Here is a 20,347-nt window from a genome sequence, read left to right as displayed (position 1 = left end):
GCAAATGGGTTCACCTGCACCATCGATAGACACAAAATGCTGGAGTAACTCAGCGGGACAGGCAGCATCTCTGGAGAGAAGGAATGGGTGACGTTTCGAGTCGAGACCCTTCTTCAGCACCACAATGTCTCATCCCTCTACACCACTGTCCCACACAAGAGTGGCCTCAAGGCTCCAAACCTGTTCCTTGAACGGACTCCCAAATTGTCCCCCCTCTCGACCGTCCTCGTTCAACCAGGTGAATGGTGAACAAGTTCACCTTAAATCCCACACATTTTCTTCAAATCAAAGTTGTAGCTTTGGTAATTTGTATGGATCCAGGTCTGGGTTTGCCTTTGTAGTAGGATACATGGAGTAGTCTATGCTTCAGGTTTACTTGCGCCTCCTCCCATACTCTACCTCGTTCTCTGCTACATCAATGCTTCTTCTTGCCATGGTCCTGTGCATGAGGATTTAATTAACTTTCCTGACAATTTCCCTCCCATTTGGTTTCCCGTTCACATGTTTAGTTTAGTGCGGAGAAACAGGCCCCTCGGCCCAGCAAGCGCACCGACCAGCGATCCCCGCACGTTAACACTATCCCACACATTCACTAGGGACAATTTTACATTTGCACCAAGCCAATTAATCTACAAGCCTGTAAGCCTTTGGAGTGTGGGAGGAAATTGAAGTTCTCGGGGAAAGCCCACGCAGGTCACGGGGACAACATACAAACTCCGTACAGACAAGCACCTGGAGCCAGGATCGAACCGGGGTCTTTGGCGCTGTTTGGCAGTAGCTCTACCACTGTGCCACTGTTCTCTGCTACATCAATCCTTCTTCCTGCTATGGTACCGTACATGAAGATTCAATTAACTTGGTTGCCACTTTCCCTCCCATTCGCTCTCCCCTTTACATGCGCGAGTGATACCTTCCAGCATGAGCTTGGTCTCTTTACACATTTTAGATCCAAGCCTCTCTGTCGCTACTTACTCTAACTACAGCATGGCTGTCCTATGATTTAACAATGGATTGTGCAATTTAAGTCTGCTGGCAGGTAATATAACACAGCAGTGCCAAATTCATGCGTTGCAATAATGGTGATCACATTACACGTACCTTAAACATAGCATCATTGACAACTTCACTGGAGTGATTTCGCCAATTATTATCTCATAAATATTATGCACAAAGTTCTTAGCACCATCACAACTTAATATATGGTTTGGTTTCCTTCCTTTTGCAAGGTACTAAATTAAACATTGATTTTTTTCATTCTGAAAAAAAAATCTTTAATATGTCGCCTCTCAATTTACATCGACGTGGAATTAATGTGGGATGGCTCAAGCTTATGTTTAAAGGTTATATCAGCCAGTGAGCGCAGACTGCATGGTTTGCCAAGGAGATGTGAACAGAGTTGGACATTGTGCAGATATCCTACTTCTGAACACACAACTAGATGGATGATCATAGGTTTTGGGTGTAGCGATATGGCACTGAAACAGGCCCTTTGGCTCACTGAGTCTACGCCAGCCAACGATCGCCGAAACACTAGTTCTATCCTACACACTTACAGACAACTTACAGAAGCCAATTAACCTACCACCTTGCACGTCTTTGGAATGTGGGAGGAAACCAGAGCACCTGGAGAAAACCCACGCGGTCACAGGGAAAACGTACAAACTCCATGCAGGAGTATGGGACAAACTGCTGGAAGATGTAGTTGAGGCAGTTCCATCACAATGTTTAAGAAACATTTAAATATGTACATGGAGAGGACAGGTTTAGAGGGATACGGGCCAAACGCAGGCAGGTGGGATTAGTGTCGATTGGACATGTGGATCGGTGTGTGCAAGTTGGGCGGGAAGGCCTGTTTCCACGCTATGTGACTCTGACTCAATGACTCTAGTACTTCCACTCCTGCAGTGACACCCCTCCACTCAACCACCTGGCTTCCACCTCACCATCTATCCTCTGGTAGCTTAGGCTGATGATTGAGACACTTCATGATCACAAGTATTCAACACCAGAACTGGAATTTTGTTAAGGAATACAGCATTTGCCTCTTGCATACATACTGTCATTTCTCAATATGATATGGAATAAAGTGTGCTCCTTTCCGTATTTTAAAATTATAGTCATTCAGATACAGTCTGGCCCAAGGGAAAAATATTGCAACTATTTTACATGCTCAATAACTTCTTCCTCCATGTTTAATGTTTGATAAATCAAGGAAGAAAGCAGGCATGTGTGAAAAAACAAAAGTATATTGGTAATTAAAAATAAATAATAATCCTAAAAAATAAATCTAAGCAGGTTATAGCTACCATCAATTGTGTCAGATGACAACTTAAATTGCTGCTAAGATGGGTTTGGAAATGGTTTATGTGGAATAATCACATTCAAGGTGTTATTTATAAAGAACTAATGGATGCCCTGTAGCTTTACTTACATAGAATAATCTGTGGAACTGTACCACATGACACGAAAATGATAAAGTGCGTCTATATTTGTGAAGTGTGTATGGTCTACTGGTTCTAAGTAGATGCAGTGTAGAGAACGACTTGTCCTGTGTATGTCTTGCAGTGAACCAGAGTGGAATTGTGGATGAGTTTTTGCCCAAGATTTGATAATCCGTGAGAACCTTGGCACATGTGACAATAATGCATTTTAATTCAGTTTAGCGATACAGCGCGGAAACAGGCCCTTCAGCCCACTGAATCCGCACTGACCAGTCATCCTTGCACATTAACACTACTTTACACAAACCAGGGACAATTTTTTGACATTTATAACCAAGTCAATTAACCTACCAACCTGTACGTCTTTGGAGTGTGGGAGGAAACTGAAGATCTCGGAGAAAACCCACGCAGGTCATGGGGAGAACGTACAAACTCCGTACAGACAAGCACCCACAGTTAGGATCGAACCTGGGTCTCTGGTGCAGGAAGGCAGTAGCTCTACCGTCACGCCACCGTGCTGCCCTAATCTAACAAAGATGGCTGCATTTCTTTCTGAATTTTCTAGTGTTTAAGCATGGTTTTGATACTGATCGATATATTCTGATGCCAATTTTTTGCATCTAAAGTATCTGGTAGATAGCGAATAGGGCTCAATAGTATGTGTAGTAAGGAAGTGCAGATGCTGGTTACATACTGAAGATGGACACAAAATGCTGGGGGACAGGCAGTATCTCTGGAGTGAAGGAATGGGTGACGTTTCGGGTTAAGACCTTCTTAAGAACTGTCTCGACCCGAAACGTCACCCGTTTCTTCTTTCCAGAGATGCTACCTGTCCCACTGAATTACTCCAGCATTTTGTGTCTACCTTTATGGCTCAATAGTAGCCAGAAGTAATTTCATTTTGAAGTGTTTCCAGGGTTCCAATAGATTCTCTGATTCACTTTGCTTATCTTTGCAGTTGGCCGCTCTGAAATAAAACTTATTGTAACAGTTAGGATCGAACCTGGGTCTCTGGTGCAGGAAGGCAGTAGCTCTACCGTCACGCCACCGTGCTGCCCTAATCTAACAAAGATGGCTGCATTTCTTTCTGAATTTTCTATGGAAGCAAATAGTGTTTAAGCATGGTTTTGATACAGATCGATATATTCTGATGCCAATTTTTTGCATCTAAAGTATCTGGTAGATAGCGAATAGGGCTCAATAGTATGTGTAGTAAGGAAGTGCAGATGCTGGTTACATACTGAAGATTGCAGATGCTGGGATCTGGAGCACAAAGAAAAGATACTGGAAGAATTCAGTGGGTCAGGCAGCATCTGTGGAGGGAAATGGACAGCTGACATTTCCTGTCGCGACCTGTTATCTGGACTGTAGTCCTCAGAATATCCAATGCTCGTGAAGGGTCTCGACCTGAATATGGCAAGGCCAACTTTGATGGTATTAGACAGGAACTTGCTCAAGGTGCTAGGAGTAGGTTGTTTGAGAGTGGAGAGCGGGATGTTTTTAACAGCATGATGACAAGAATTCAGGTCATGAGTGTTCCTCTTCGAGTGAAGAGCAAGACAGCCGGGCGTAAGGAAGCTTGGATGATGAGAGAAATTGAGGCTCTGGTCAAGAAAAAGGAGACATGGGTAGCTGGGATTAAGATAGAGCAACTCAACGGGTCAGGCAGCATCTCTGGAAAAAAAAGAATGGGTGACGTTTTGGGTTTGGACTGTTCTTCAGACTGGGATCAAATGTATACCTCGAGGAGTCTTGGAAACAGAGAAGCAAACTTAAGATGGAAATAAGGAGGGCAAAAAAGGGAGAGGAGATAGCTAGCTCTGGCAGATAATATTGAGGAAAATAAAAAGATATTATTAGCACATTGAGGGAAACAGGGAGAGAGAGAGAGAGAATAGAACTAGAGAGGGAATGGGGCCCCTCAGAAACCAAAGTGGCTATCTCTGTGTGGAGCCACAGGAGTGGGCAACTTTGTTTGTTTCTCCTGTTTTTACCTTGAAGAAAGACCTGAAGTACGTGGAACTTTTATTCCTTTAGCATCCAGAGATGCTGCCTGTCCAGCTTAGATTAGTTTAGTTGAGAGATACAATGCTGAAACAGGCCCTTCGTCCCACTGACCAGTGATCCCCACTAACACTATCCAACGTACAAATAGGGAAAAGTTACACCTACACCAATTAACCTACCTACCTGTCCGTCTTTGGAGTGTGGGAGGAAACCGAAGATCAATGGTCACCACTTACACTGGCACTAACCTATACGCTATGGACAATTTAGAATTTTACAGAAGCAAATTAACCTAAAACCTGCACACCAAGGAAACCGGAGCACCCGGGGAAAACCCACGCGGTCACGGTGAGAACGTACAAACTCCGTACAGACAGCACCCGTGGTCGGAATCGAACTCGGGTCTCCGGTGCTGCAAGCGCTCTGAGGCACCAACTCTACCGCTGCTGCCCAGCTGAGTTACTCCAGCATTTTGTGTCTATCTTCAGTGTAAACCAGCATCTGCAGTTCTTTCCTACACATTGGTTCTGCAATAATGTTTGAGGTCGAAGACCCTTCGTCAGAACTGCTTGACTGGCTGAGTTCTTCCAGAATTTCCTCTTATTCTTTCAGATCCCAGCATCTAGCAGTTTTATTCGTTTTCCAGGGATCTTTGACGCAGTGTACAGAATTTCATCCAATTTTCACTGCTGAGTTTGGAGATGCTGCAAGTGAGCATCATCAACTGGGTGGAAAAGGACTTGTTTACTCGCCAAAGTTTCTGTTGTTTCCCAATGTGTCTAGTTATTTTTAATTAGCTGACTCATTCAGGGTAACAATACTGCAGGTCGCGGAGAACTGCTTCTTGTTAACAAACCCCATTCCAACAACATAATTGCCAGCAGAAACATAGAACCGCAGATGCTGGTTTTTACCAATGATAGATACAAAGTGCTGGAGTAACTCAGCGGGTCTGACAGCAACCCTAGAGAAAAAGGATGGGTGACGTGTTGGGGTGGGACCCTTCTTCTGAATTAAAGTAGGGGTTTGGGGGGGGGGGAGGAAGGAGGTGAAGAGCTGGGGGCAAGGAAACACCAGGATCAATCAGGGCCAGCCACAAATAACCTCAGGCCTGGTAGGTCCGTTGTTGGCTAGGGAAGGTGTGATCTCAACAGAGGACAAGGCACACTTTGAGTAGATTTTGCAGTGGAGTAAACAAAATGTAGAATCAAAGAACTACAAATGCTGGTTCATACCAAAGCTTGTGGAGCAATAAAGTTTTTTTCTTAAGCAGGTCAACACTGCTCCATAAACGCAAGAGCAAGTCAAGACCATCAGGAATGAAACTCTTGGCTCATACCTGCCTCTCTATAATAGAATCACAGGGGCACAGATGATAGAGTTGTGCCAGAAACCCAAATGTGATCCTAACTTCGGGTACTGTCTTTGTAGAGTTTGCACATTCTCCCTGGGACGCCATGGGTTTCCTCCGGTTTCCTCCCACATCCAAAAAAACGTGTGGGTTTGTAGGGCATGGCCTCTATAAATTGCCCTTAGTGTTTAGGGAATGGATGCAAAAGTTGTATGACATAGAACTGGTGTGAACAGGGAATCGGTGGTTGGCGTGGATTCAGTGGGATGAAGGGCATGTTTCCATGGTGTATCTTTCATTGGGGCAATCACAGATCGTAGAATTGTGCAGCATGGAAACATGTCGTTCAGCCCAACTCATCCACATTGACCAGTGGGCACCCTTCCATATTGATTCCATTTGCCCAGCATTTGGTCAATACCTTCCTATGCCTCACCAATCAAGTGCTCATCGAAATACTTCTCAAATGCTGTCAGTGACCCAGCTCAATCATGCTCTCAGGCAATGTATTCCAGGTGCTTACAGCTCTCTGGGTGAAGAAGACCACCATCATCCCCTCCGAATCTCCAACTCCTTGCCCTGAACCAATCTCCTCTAGTATTACCTATCTCTGATACGGGGAAACGCTTCCTGACGTCAACTCCATTTGCATCCCAATCACATTCTCTCTTGGGACATTCACCACCAGGGAGAACAGGCTTCCCCAGTCTCACCTCACAACTGAACTGCACCGTCCCAGTCAACATCTCTGCAAATCTCCTGTTCAACATGTCCCTTGCATAGTTCATGAACATGCCTCTTTAGCTTCTCATGACCAAGATCACCAAACTGAACACCTGTAATTTATCATCTCTCTCACCTTGCACTGTGATGTGCTTGCACACTTGGCCCCATTTATTACTGTACCACACTAACTCCCATTTCGGGAGCTTAAATTCATTTCCCCAATGAGAAAGACGTGGAAAGCAGAGCATAATGTCGCACCAACCGCTTGAAATTGAAGGTTATTATCTGTGCCTGCAAGAAATAATTACCATGCTTCATGTTGAGGTACTTTCCAATGCTCTTAGAAAGTACATTAGTATCTCGCTTAATCAACCATTTATTTTGTGTGATTCTACAAGGTGACCATCTGTAGGATCTCTGCCTGCTGAGTTATGACAGCAGAGTTCACTTGGAACCAGCAGTGATTACTGAGCAGCAAGTACGTGGTCTGATTATTCCCTTAATGTATCGTGCAAAGGTCAACACTTTTTCATGCCTCTCATCCATCTTTATTTTATCTGCACACCCTGATATTGAAGGTTGGTTTTTATCCTGTCCCAGAGCCCTGACTTTGGAGAGGCATTGCTAACTTTAAATTACTACTCTTGAATTGCTTTGTGTCAGTCTTCTCATATTTCTCTTCGATGTTAACAGAAATGGAGATACCAAAGCATATCTGAAGCAGGCGTCAGCATTTTTACTGTCCACTCACACTTCGCAAGCACCTGGACCAGTGCTTTGTTAGGAGACAATATCACGTTGCACCATATGCTAAAGTAACTCAGCGGGACAGGCAGCAGAAGGAATGGGTGACGTTTTGGGTTGAGATCCTTCTTCAGACTGAGGAAGGGTCTCGACCCGGAAAAGCCACCCATTCCTTCTCCCTAGAGATGCTGCCTGTCCCGCTGAGTTACTCCAGCATTTTGCGTCTATCTTCAGTTTAAACCAGCATCTGCAGTTCCTCCCCACACATATCACATTGCATAAAATAAGCAAAATCCAATGTGTAATTTGCTTTTTATTTTTAAAATGTATTTTATATTTGGTGTATTTTAAATCTAAATTCAGGTCAAACTGCAGAGAATATTCAGTTAACACCCCTATTTAAACAGGTCATTTTTCTTAATGGTTTTAAACCACTTTAAACCCTTGCGAAAGACTTGTTTTAAATGCTATGTTGCAATGGCCTGGATTTGTTTTCCAGGTCTATATAGTGTAAGGGGTTTCTGCGCCGAGCTTTCGCCTGACCTAAGGTCCCCGTGCCTTGCTCTGATCCCTTGACCAGGCCGCGCACACTGGTTCCCCGTGAGTGGTTCGACCCACTCATCCCCTACGGTTCTAGACACTGGACTTAGATGATAGTGCAGAAAAAAACTCAACCAGACCAGATTTGAAGACCAGGGTTTAAATGGAAAAGGCTTTTATTGAGCGCTTGGGACTATTGTCCATGAATACTTATACACATTTCTATCAGACATATGCATAACTACACGAATACTTAGACACAGTTCTAAACGACATATGCATCACTACACGAATACTTAGACACAGTTCTACTAGACATATTCTTGACTGTAAGATGGGGAACGTACGACACATCGCAAACTTGACCAACACATATTCATTTACACACCCACGTTTATTCAAACCACCCTTCCCTCTACACTAAACCATGTCCAGGATATGCAGGATCGGGGTACATGCTCACCATGGGGCTATTACTGGGGTTACTGGCTGTTCGTGCTGCTTCTCCGCTGCTTTCCGTGAGGGTCGTGCTTGTCCCGTGAGTTTCTTCCTTCCGTTTCTTGCGTTCCTTGCAGGTTTTCTTGCAGTATTTCTTCTCGAGTTGCGTGCCGGTTCCTCTCTCTTGCATCCGTTTTTCTTGCCTGTCTTTTCTTCCTCCTGCATCCGTTTGACTTGAGTTTAAAACCCAAAAGTCGTGGTCAGTTATACTATTCTGACCCGTCCTATCTCCCGCCAGATCTTGGGATCTCTTTGTTTAAAAGATATGTATGAGTTTTCTCTCTGATCTGCGCTTATGTCCGGGGGTACCGGGGATGGCCAGACGGTGTTAATTGGTATTTCGTTGCGAGGTGATGGGTTTAACTGGTTTCCCATCACCTACCAGGTAGTTTTCTATGGGCTATTGTGCCCCCTTAACGAGATTAACTGTGTAGGTCGGCTTGGGGCATTGTGAGTATGCTGATGTCAGCGCCCCAGTGTCTGGACTTCGACCTGGTTTCGCAGGTTTCTGCATGGCCAATACCCATCCATTGTTCTGGCCGTGGCTTTGCAGAAACCTAGAGACTGGGCTGTAAGGTTTTTGCTCTTGTGGCTGGTCACGAGGTCCTGCGGCCATTTTAGGACCCACAGATTGTGACATCCCTTGGTAAACTGACCGCAGCCTTTCTCCGCTATCATAACATAACATAACATAACAAAACTTTATTGTCACTCGGCACAACACCGAACGAAATTTCAGCAGTCACAGCAAAAAAAGAAAAGAACACAGGACACATGACCCCAACACAAACCTCCATCACAGTGACTCCAAACACCCCCTCACTGTGATGGAGGCAACAAAACTTCCCCTCTCCTCCCCCCGCACCCACGGACAGACAGCTCAACCCCTACCGAGGCAACCGACATGCACAGCCCCCGCAAGGGGATGGAAGGCCCCCCGGCCGAGCCGCCCCGGGCACTGAAACGTCCCGCAGCCGAGCCGCGCCGGCGATGTTAAGTCCCGCAGCCGAGCCGCACCGGGCACTGAAACGTCCCGCGGCCGAGCCGCGCCGGCGATGTTAAGTCCAGCGGCCGAGCCGCGCCGGCCGATGGAAGGCCCCGCGGGCGGGCTGCGCCCCGGGGAAGAGACCTAATAAAAGAAAGGTTTCCCCTGCCCCACCCCCCCCCCCAACACACCCACCCACCCCCAACACACCCACCCCCCCCCACACATACACAGCCAAAAACAGAAACAAAAACCATCCCAACACCGACACAAACAAAAAAAAAGAAAAAAAGACAAACAGACTGCCAGAGTGCCGCAGCCGTTAGGCGCAGCCAACTCCTCCCAGCCCCAGTCTCCCGTTTAAAATGTCCAAACTGCAGCTCTTTGGTTTGGTGTTGCTTTCAGAATGAGGGAAAACTTCTCAAATCTTACAGTAGTCATTGGAATCAAAGCTGAGCCCAGCAGCAGCAGTGTCAAACTGACCATTGTAAACCAGCATAGTGTTATGTTGGAAATCATTAAATGCATCAGTAAATACAACAGTGATTTATTGTGTACTATCAACTTCAATACTCTGCAAGCAGAGTTGAACTCCAGTGGGATAACAGGTGTGCTGGATTTTAATGACCTCTTGCTGCCAAACATTGGTCATTCTTATAAGAAAATAACTGCAGATGCTGGTACAAATCGAAGGTATTTATTCACAAAATGCTGGAGTAACTCAGCAGGTCAGGCAGCATCTCAGGAGAGAAGGAATGGGTGACGTTTCAGGTCGAGACCCTTCTTCAGACTGATGTCCCATCTAATTTTAGATGTATATTCTTTAAAAGATCACAAGTTGTCGTAGATTTAGGCCATTTGGCCCATCTAGTCTACTCCGCCATTCAATCATGGCTGATCTCTGCCTCCTAATCCCATTTTCCTGTCTTCTCCCCATAGCCCTTGACACCCGTTCTAATCAAGAATTTGTTTACCTCTGCCTTAAAAATATCCATTGACTTGGCCTCCACAGCCCTCTGCGGCAATGAGTTCCACAGATTAACTGGCCTCTGACTAAAGAAGTTCCTCCTCACCTCCTTTCTAAAAGAGCGCCCATTAATTCTGAGGCTCTGACCTCTGGTCCGAGACTCTCCCACCAGTGGAAACATCCTTTCCACATCCACTCTAACTATGCCTTTCATTATTCTGTGAGTTTCAATGAGGTCGTATGATGAAAGAACGGATTAGGCACGCATAGTTGCAATTTGCGATTTAAGTCATTTTGTCTCATTGGAAAGCAGGGGCAAAACCAGATAAATATTGCTTCTTTTTAAAATAATTCATTTTCAACCTGACCGCTGTTAAAAGTCATGAGCAATTGAAATGTTGTTTTCTTGCCAAGACTGCACTTTGTAATATCGTTCCGTGCTATTAATTCTCAATACTTTGGAACACCTATCAGAAAATGCACACAGTAAAAGGGCTGATGGAATAAATTCAGTTCCACCTAACGATTAATTCAGTCAGTCCAATCTCAACCCGTTCAATGCTTAATTCAAACTCAAAGCAATGAGTGTAGATTGGGAAACACACCAATACTCAATGGAAAATGACAGCCCATTTCATGTTGTCGAAGGAACGCTCTGTTTAAAGAAGTGAATCTGACAATACTTTTGCAATCTTTGCAGGGATCTGAGAATATCTGATACTCAGAGAGAGAATTTGACAAGGAATGTGATGGGTCCCTTTCCTTTAGGCAATGATATGTCATGCGCAGAAGGACTTTAAAATGTTGAAAGTTTAGATCATGCAGATACAAATAGAAATTTTCAACTCATAGGGATAAATAAAATGAAAGATCAGCAATATAAAACAGTCACCAAGAAATTGAATAGGGAATTTGGGGGGGGGGGGGGGGGGGGAGTGATGAAAATGTGGAACTTTCTATCACAGGGGATGGGTGAAGGGGGTAGTTTTAGTACATTTAAAAGGAAGCATCTATATACTAAAACTCTCGTTTGTTTGTTTGTTTGTTCCTGAACTACAGCCAAAACGGTACACGATAGCGCGACAATTTTAGGCCCACCTTCCTCACCGTCGTCCCTTTGGTGATAATGGGAAAACTTTCATTGAAATTGGTGTTATATTTTTAAAGTTATTCATATTTTAAAGTTTAATTCTATCTTCTAGGGAGGGAGGGGGAGGGAAGGACGGAAGGAGGGGGGGGAGGGGAGAGGAAGGAGGATAAGGGGGGTTGAGGGGGATGGAGTGGGGGGAGAAGAAGTGGGGGAGGGGAGGGGGAGAGGAGGGGAGAGGGTGGAGGGGGAGGAGGGAGGGGGGGGAGAGGGGGGGAGGGGGAGAGGGGGAGAGGGGAGGGGAGGGGAGGGGGGGGAGGAGAGGGTGCTCCACCAATGCAGGAGAGGTTTGGGCCCAATGGGTCCACTTGGTCTAGCACATAATAAGAATAAAGAGATTTAAAATTATATACATCAGTTGTTAGGCCCCAACTCAGGCATTGTGTACATATCTGGTTACCACTCTGTAAGAAAGATGTGATTGCACTGAATTGATTGTGGAGTAAATTTACAAGAAAGTTAAATGGAGGTACAAGATGCTGTAGATGCTGGGATCTGGAACATGGAACAAGCTGCTGGAAGATCAGTCTGAAGAAAGGTCCCGACCTGGAGTGTTGTCAGTCCCACAGATGCTGCCTGACCCGCTGAGTTCTTCCAGATGCTTGTCCTTTGGAAGGATTTTTCAGGACTGGATGTGTAGGAAGAAACTGCTGGTTTTATATCCAAGAAATGCTGGGGTAACTCAGCGGGTCAGGCAGCATCTCTGGAGAAAAGAAATAGGTGATGTTTCTGGTCAGGACCCTTCTTCAGACGTTGTAGATGTAAGAACAGATTGGATAATCTTGCCTTGCTCACTTTGGAACAGAGGAAGCTGAGGATAGACTTACTTGAGGTACATAAAAGGATGAAGTGCCTTGATAAAGTTAACAGGTAATGTATATTTCCCTTCAGCAAACAATCATAAAACCAGGGGGCATAGATTTAAAGTAATTTGTACCAGAATTAGAGAATAATTATTATTTATTTGAAAAAGGGACAATGTACATTAATTGACATTCAAACAAATGTAAATGTACTCGAACTAGCCGAGAGGCTAGTTTTCATCGACAGTCCCTTAGCCTGATGTTGGTAGGCATCCTAGAAAAGAAATACAATACAATATGTACAATAGTGCGGGGATCGCTGGGCGGCGCGGACTTGGTGGGCCGAAAAGGCCTGTTTCCGCGCTGAATCTGAAATATCAAAATAAAATATGAAATAGTTAAAAACATAGTACATTACCATACAAAGCAATACAGTTAATTAAAATAAGCAGACAAAACCCAAATAGCAGATGTAAAAATACAGTGTGAGTCCAGTCTTCATTTAAAGTTTACATTTTTTAAGCTTAAGTTTTAAAAGTCACGTTCAAGAGAAGAGATGAGGGTACATTTTTTTTTCACTCAGTAGGTACTACGGGTTTGGAACTCATTGTTAGAAAGGGTGATTGGGGCAGAAACACTCCTCACAATTAAATAATCTATGTACATTGAGTCTGGGGACTGATGACAAAAAAAAAGTGGGTAATGTGTAAGACGCTGGTTTAAACCGAAGATAGACACAAAAAGCTGGGGTAACTCAGCGGGACAGGCAGCATCTCTGGAGAGAAGGAATGGGTGACGTCTTGGGTCAAGACTGCTGCTTTTCAACCCACACAGCACTACATCCTGAGCAGCCTGCACTTCATTTCACTGCACATCGTGTATGTGTATGTGACAAATAAACTTGACTTGACTTGACTTGGCCTGGCCTCCTCCTGTGCTCCATGAATCCATGGTGTAATGTGGCTGAATTTATCACTCACTCATTTCTCGGCAGCGTCAGTGCCACAGCTCTCAAGGGATAACGGAGTCATTTCCAACTCTCTTGATTGATTCATCTCTGTGAGGTGAATTATACAAGACTGTGCGGTTCAATCTCTTTAAATATTTACCGTGTCCGCTCATTTACGGAGCCTAAAATGTATTGATTTGTATTTTCTGTTGCAGATGTGGTAAATTGGATTTGTGCGGAAGGCCGACTCAGGACGAGGAGAGTCAAGGACCCAATTCGATTTCACCTCTTTCGACCCATCCCACCTTCCTCGGGCAGATATTAAAATGGAGAATGACGATGACCCTTTGGTGCAGCACCTGTGGCTGGAAGAAGAAGACTATGACGTATCTGTTAGCTCCCACAGCGGAGAAAAGCTCTGCAAGAAATGCCACTGTAGCATTAAGAGGTTATTCCACGATTTGAAAGTTCAAGGCTTTTGGGGAATAGTTGGATGGATATTCACTAACCCATATTGTACTGCCTTAATCCTAGTAATAGGTTGCACAATTCCAACAATTCTGACGGTTGTCATGTTTATGCATTGTTCTAACCTCGACATAGACATATCCTACAATGCCTTTGAGATTCGCAACCATGTGTCTTCGCAACACTTTGACGCTTTGACCCTCGCTCTTAAATCCCAGTTTGGATCTTGGGGAAGGAATCGACGGGATCTGGCCGAGTACACGTCTGCAACATTGGAGAAGCTCATCGTCGAAGAATTACAAAGACTGCACAGTAATAATTCAGAGTTCGTCGCTGCCGCCCGAGGTAAAGCCAGCCGTAAATCTAGCGAAAGCCCGTGGCCGGAGGGGACCAGACTGCGGAAACGTGACCTGCCCGCCCGCTCGGCCGCAAATGAGAGCTGCGGCAGATTGCGAGCACGGCAATCAAGGGCCGTGTCCCGTAAAAACTACCCCAGCACTTACATTAACGGGGACACGCAGACGCATGCCCTGTGGAGGATGGAGCTCGTATTTCTAGCAAGAGGTGACGATGACAGGAACATCTTCACCAAAGAGCGTTTGTTGACTATTCATGACATTGAAAAAAAAGTCATGGACCACCCTAGATTTCGGGAATTTTGCTGGAAACCTCATGAGGTTCACAGGGATATGCCACTTGGTTCGTACTCCTATTGCTCGCCTCCGAGTTCCCTCATGACCTATTTTTTCCCGACAGCACAAGGTGGAAGGATTTACTATGACGGTATGGGACCGAAGCTGGCAGATATTCATGGTAAGTTGTCATCTGATCTCCATGTACTAATGGAAATACATTCGAAGGATAAGCGCTGACTTGAGCAGCCATTTCAGCTGCGGCAACCTCTGATTTTACTTTTTAATGCTTCTCATAATTGCAGAGGTAGACAAACCAAGGTCCATTGTTCTCCGCAAATAATAATTATAAAGCAATCCAGTAATTGATCATTGAGATACGTTGTCTCATCAGCAACTGAAGAGGGCAATGGGAAGGAAAACCATTATCCTAAGTGAAATAAAAATTGGATGACAAACCAATTAGTCACGACATTACAAGGTGTTTTTTTATTTAAAGGGATGGTTGCTGAGAGGTGAAAGTGGAAAACAAAAATAAAATGATGAATGAGTATACAGCCCGAATGCACAGAACAAAGCAAGCTAAAGTTCTAATAGATTCATACAGTTATACAGGCAGGGAAACAGGCCCTTCAGCCCAACTTGTCCAAAATGAAGATAGGTACAAAAAGCCGGAGTAACTCAGCGGGCCAGACAGCATCTCTAGAGGAAAGGAATAGGTGACGTTTTAGGTCGAGACCCTTCTTCAGACTGAAAGTGATCTGGGTGTCTTAGTGCATCAGTCACTGAAAGGAAGCATGCAGGTACAGCAGGCAGTGAAGAAAGCAAATGTAATGTTGGCATTCATAACAAGAGGAGTTGAGTATAGGAGCAAAGAGGTCCTTCTGCAGTTGTACAGGGCCCTAGTGAGACCGCACCTGGAGTACTGTGTGCAGTTTTGGACTCCAAATTTGAGGAAGGGTATTCTTGCTATTGAGGGCATGCAGCGTAGGTTTACTAGGTTAATTCCCGGAATGGCGGGACTGTCATATGTTGAAAGACTGGAGCGACTAGGTTTGTATACACTGGAATTTAGAAGGATGAGAGGGGATCTTATCGAAACGTATAAGATTATTAAGGGGTTGGACATGTTAGAGGCAGGAAACATGTTCCCAATGTTGGGGGAGTCCAGAACCAGGGGTCACAGTTTAAGAATAAGGGGTAGGCCATTTAGAACAGAGATGAGGAAAAACTTTTTTAGTCAGAGAGTTGTGAATCTGTGGAATTCTCTGCCTCAGAGGGCAGTGGAGGCCAATTCTCTGAATACATTCAAGAGAGAGCTAGATAGAGCTCTTAAGGATTGCGGAGTCAGGGGGTATGGGGAGAAAGCAGGAACGGGGTACTGATTGAAAATGATCAGCCATGATCACATTGAATGGCGGTACTGGCTCGAAGGGCCGAATGGCCTACTCCTGCACCTATTGTGTATTGTCTATTGAAAGGAAAACGAGAGATATAGACAATGATATGGTTAAACGATTCGTGGAAATCCCACTTCTGACACCATGTAAGAAGTGTAGATTTCCACAAATCGTTTAACTTCTATATAAGCGTTTTATTACAAATACAATGCAGAGAGCAGCTTAGAAAACCTCTGCATGGCGCACCTCATGGTTACAAAGTGAAATGAATTTAATCAGCAGCATAATACAGGTAACACTACCAAAACCAGGCATGGACCATAGATCAGGTCAGCAATACCAAAGTCAGGCATGGATCAATCCGCCTAGGGGATTGATCTACACCCTTGACTCTCAGTCTGAAGGAGGGTCTCGACCCGAAACATCAACTATTCCTTTCCTCCAGAGATTCTGTCTGACCCGCTGAGTTACTCCAGCTTTTTGTCTACCTTTGGTTTAAAGCAGCATCTGCAGTTCCTTCCTTCACATTTCGTCCAAAATGAAACCTGATTTTTTTTTTTAAATGAAGGACCCTGACTAACAAACACTTTAATTTGAGTACATGTATACTCACTCATTCAGTAGAAACACAGATTGTCTTTAGCTTTGGATGTTACCAGAATGAATTGTGCTGTTATTGTAAATGCTTTGGTATGAAGCAACAGTCTGTAACAAATCCATCAGTCTCTTGAGTGTAATTCACCTTCCTGAACAAGTACTGTTATTTTGAATTTAAGAAATCATAGAGCTATTGGCAAAGCTGAGTCTCAAGTGATCACTTGTTCCAAATCTTGCACATTTGTACCAATTTTCGGCAAATTGTTTTTAAGTTGGAACCCTTATTTCCTTTCAAATTCCTTTTGAGGACTGAAAATTTGTACGTTTAAGGATTGCTGCAACTTAGGACCTGGTCAGCTTTATGATACGGTAACATATTTTTCCTAGTCTAGCCTCCCACCAGGCAGTGGGTGAGAGGAGGATGATGGCAAAATTAACATCGATGCTGGACAACGACTCCCACCCCATGCAGGACACTGTCATTGCACTGAGTAGCTCCTTCAGTGACAGACTCCTTCACCCCAAGTGTGTGAAGGAGAGATATCGGAGGTCCTTCCTTCCCGCTGCTGTGAGACTGCACAACCAGCACTGCTCCCAGTAGACCAGTCAACAGTAGCAGTAACAGTTAAGGAACACACAGAAAACTGATGACAATTTATCCTTGTCTTTACTTTTATTTATAATGAATGATCTCTTGCTATCCACTTTGCTGCTGTAACACTGTAAATTTCCCCAGTGTGGGACGCATAAAGGAATATCTATTATTATTATTATTATTATTAATGCCCCAGAACTCATGCTGAAATGTTTAAATAGATACCAAGTATAATTCATAGCTTCTTGCAGCAGAATTTTACTTTTCTTTCAGTTTCAATTGTACAAGTAACGTATGTTTTGTTTTGTCTGTAAGGTTATTTTTGTGACATAATGCAGGTTTCTTTTGTCTGTAATCAGAATTTCAAAGGGTCCCAAAATGTTTGATTAGATGGCAGTGTTGATGAGGTGAGGAGAGGAATTATACACAAAAAAAATCAGGTCTTAGATGGAGTCTCAGGGACTAGGTTGGTGCTGTAGCAGTAAATTATTACCTCAACGCTACAGTCAGGAACGGAGATTGAGAGCGTCATAGCATGGTGTCCAAATATCCTCTTCATCAGCCAAAGGCGCTGGTCATTGACCTCAGGAAGCAGGGTGGGGTGTGCACCTCAGTCTGTATCGATGGTACTGAAGTGGAGATGGTTGAGAGCTGCAAGTACCTAGGTGTAACTATCACCAACAATTCAGCCTGGTCCAACCACATTCATACCACGGCCAAGAAAGCGCACTAACTCCTCAACTTCGTCCAATGGCTACAAAAATATGGCATGTCTCCAAGGACTCTTACCAATCTCTACATCGAAAGCGTTCTATCCAGAAGCATCACAGCTTCGTATGGCAATTGTTCCACCTAAGACCGTCAAGAATAGCAGTGAGTTGCCTACGCAGTGCTTCACACAAACCCAGTCTCTCTCCGCCTCCCCCCATACACTCATGGACTGTACGGTCCATACGGATCTCTACGGATATCTACTTTTCACATTGCCTCAGGACAGCAGCCAACACAGCAAGGGTCACTCAACACTGCAGTCACGCTCTCTTCACCTAGACAAAGACAATAGACAATAGGTGCAGGAGTAGGCCACTCAACCCTTCGAGCCAGCACCTCTATCCCATCGAACCATGGATACAAGAGCTTGAGAGCACGCGCCAACAGCTTCTTGCACACTGTTAGTACACTCTTGAACGGACTTGTCATTTGCTAAGAATGTATTCTCAATCTTCCATGCTGCCACATTGCGGCCCTTGCACTTTTTTTAATATAAGTAGACTTTCTCTGCAGCTGCAGCATTAGCTTTGGAGCTCTTTTTCCCTTTTGCACCATCTTGATATGTTCATGTGTGGTATGAATTGCCTGGATAGCACGCAAACGATTTAGGCTTAGGTTTTCACCATAATCACAGTACATGCAACAATAATGACTTAACTGCAATAATAGAGGTGGGGAGGGATCGTGGAGGAATTAGAAATTCACGTGAAAATTTAACTTTACAGCATGAAATAAAATTGAGGGTGCTGAGTGAAATGATTAACGTGTAAGAACGTGAGAAATAGTTGGTGTTGGCCATCCAGCCTTTTACACTGCTGAGTCATTCATTAACTTCATGATTAATCCACCTTGGCACCATTCCTATGCCTTTTATCAAGTCAAACCAAGTGAAGTTGAACAGACTGGTCATTTGCTAAGAAACCAGGAAACTACAAGATTAGTTACAGGCAGCAAAATTCAGCTTTAGTTTAGTTTAGTTTAGTTTAGAGAACCACTGAGTCCGCACCGACCAACGATCCCCACACACAAACACTATCCCACACACACTAGGGGCAATTTACTTTTATACCAAGCCAATTAACCTACAAACCTGTACATCTTTGGAGTGTAGGAGGAAACAGAAGGTCTCGTAGAAAACCCATGCAGGTCACGGGGAGAACGTACAAACTCCGTACAGACAAGCACTTGTAGTTAGGATCGAACCCGGGTCTCTAGCGCTGTAAGGCAGCAACTCTACCGCCGTGCCGCCCTAAGCCTAAAAAGCCTTAAGATTTTGTGGAGCTAAAGTCAGGAGGCAGCGCCACAGTCAAGTGTAGAGATGGCTTGAGTGATGATGAACAATGGGTTCAGACAGGAATGGGGTGAAGGATGTCATAGAACTAGACAGGCAATCTTTGCAATGGAGAGTCTATTAAACCTCTAAGCCTGCTGCCCCAATCAATGAGAGCCTGACCATCTCTAGCTAACTTGCATCCACCTACAAATAAGAGTAAGGAAAATGGCAGGTTAGCCTTAATGGCAAGAGGATTTAATCACAAGAGTTGGCATGTCGTGTTCAATTATGTTGAGTCCTTTTGAGACCATATTTGGAATAATCAGCTCAAGACCCATTTCCCTACCTCAGGAAGGTTTACTTGCAATAGAGGGATGGCAATGACGGTTCATTAAATAGACTCCTGGGATGGGGCGATTGTCCTATAAATGGGATGGACCTGTCCTCACTGAACTTCGGAAGAATGAGATGTGATCTAATGGAAACATAAAACCCTTACAAGGCTCGTCAGGGGAGATGAAAGGATGACGTGTCTGCTGGGTGTCATGTCTGGAGTGTCAGGAGACAGAGAATCCTCTCCACGTCAGTACTGAGATGAGAAGAAATGGTGAATCTTTTATGTTCTCTAACCAGGGGGATGTTGATAGGTGGATTAAACCGAAGATAGACACAAAAAGCTGCAGTAACTCAGCGGGTCAGACAGCATCTCTGACACAAAAGCCTGAAGAAGGGTTCTGACCCGAAACCTCACCTATTCCTTGTCTCCAGAGATGCTGTCTGACCCGCTGAGTTACTCCAGCTTTTTGTGGTCTATCTTTCGAGGTGTTGATGTGTTTGGACTGGAGAGTGATAGATGTTTGGATATTAAGGAAATCGAGGGAGAAGTCGTCAGTACAGGGAACGTGGTACTAAGATAAAAACAGTAGCCGTGGTGTTATCGAATGGCAAACGATTGTGAGAGACTATATTTTTTGTATTGTTTTCATATGTAATTTGGAGTTCAAAGATGCTTCAGCATGACAAGGACATGACAGTGTCCCTTGTTGATATTCACAGGGTTGCAGCTCACATCAGGAGGGTTAAATGAGTAGATTCGGAATTAGCTGCAGGCTGCTCCTTCCACAGCCCACAGAATGTGCCATACTGAGTGTGCCACGCAGAGAGTTAAAGGGCAGCACAGTGGCACAGCGGTAGAGTGCCAGAGACCCGACTTCGATCCTGACTACGGCTGCTGTCTGTGCCGAGTTTGTGTGTTCTCCCTGTGACTGCGTGGGCTTTCTCCGAGTGCTCTGGTTTCCTCCCACATTCCAAAGACGTGCAGGTTTGAAGATTAATTGGTGTCTGTAAATCGCCCCTTAGTGTGTCGGATGCGAAAGTGGGATAACGTAAAACTAGGATACGGGTTTGACCTGTTTCTGCGTTGTATCTCTAAACCAAGAACTGAAACTGCTGG

At 44.6% G+C, this 20,347-nt stretch overlaps 1 protein-coding gene across 6 annotated transcripts in view; it reads left to right on the top strand.

The window, feature by feature from the left end:
- disp3 (dispatched RND transporter family member 3) overlaps positions 1–20,347 on the top strand; it is a 374,656-nt gene that overhangs the window by 194,712 nt on the left and 159,597 nt on the right. For all 6 annotated transcript variants that reach the window (XM_078425714.1, XM_078425713.1, XM_078425711.1 and 3 more), the window contains one exon: positions 13,374–14,439. In XM_078425714.1, coding sequence (XP_078281840.1) covers positions 13,485–14,439 — 955 coding nt within the window. In that variant the 5' untranslated portion in view covers positions 13,374–13,484. The remainder of the gene's footprint in view (positions 1–13,373; positions 14,440–20,347) is intronic.

The sequence above is a fragment of the Rhinoraja longicauda genome, chromosome 30 (assembly GCF_053455715.1).
Source record: "Rhinoraja longicauda isolate Sanriku21f chromosome 30, sRhiLon1.1, whole genome shotgun sequence".
NCBI lineage: Eukaryota > Metazoa > Chordata > Chondrichthyes > Rajiformes > Arhynchobatidae > Rhinoraja > Rhinoraja longicauda.
Note: the sequence above shows the minus strand (reverse complement) of the source record. Positions and strands in the feature narration are given on the sequence as shown.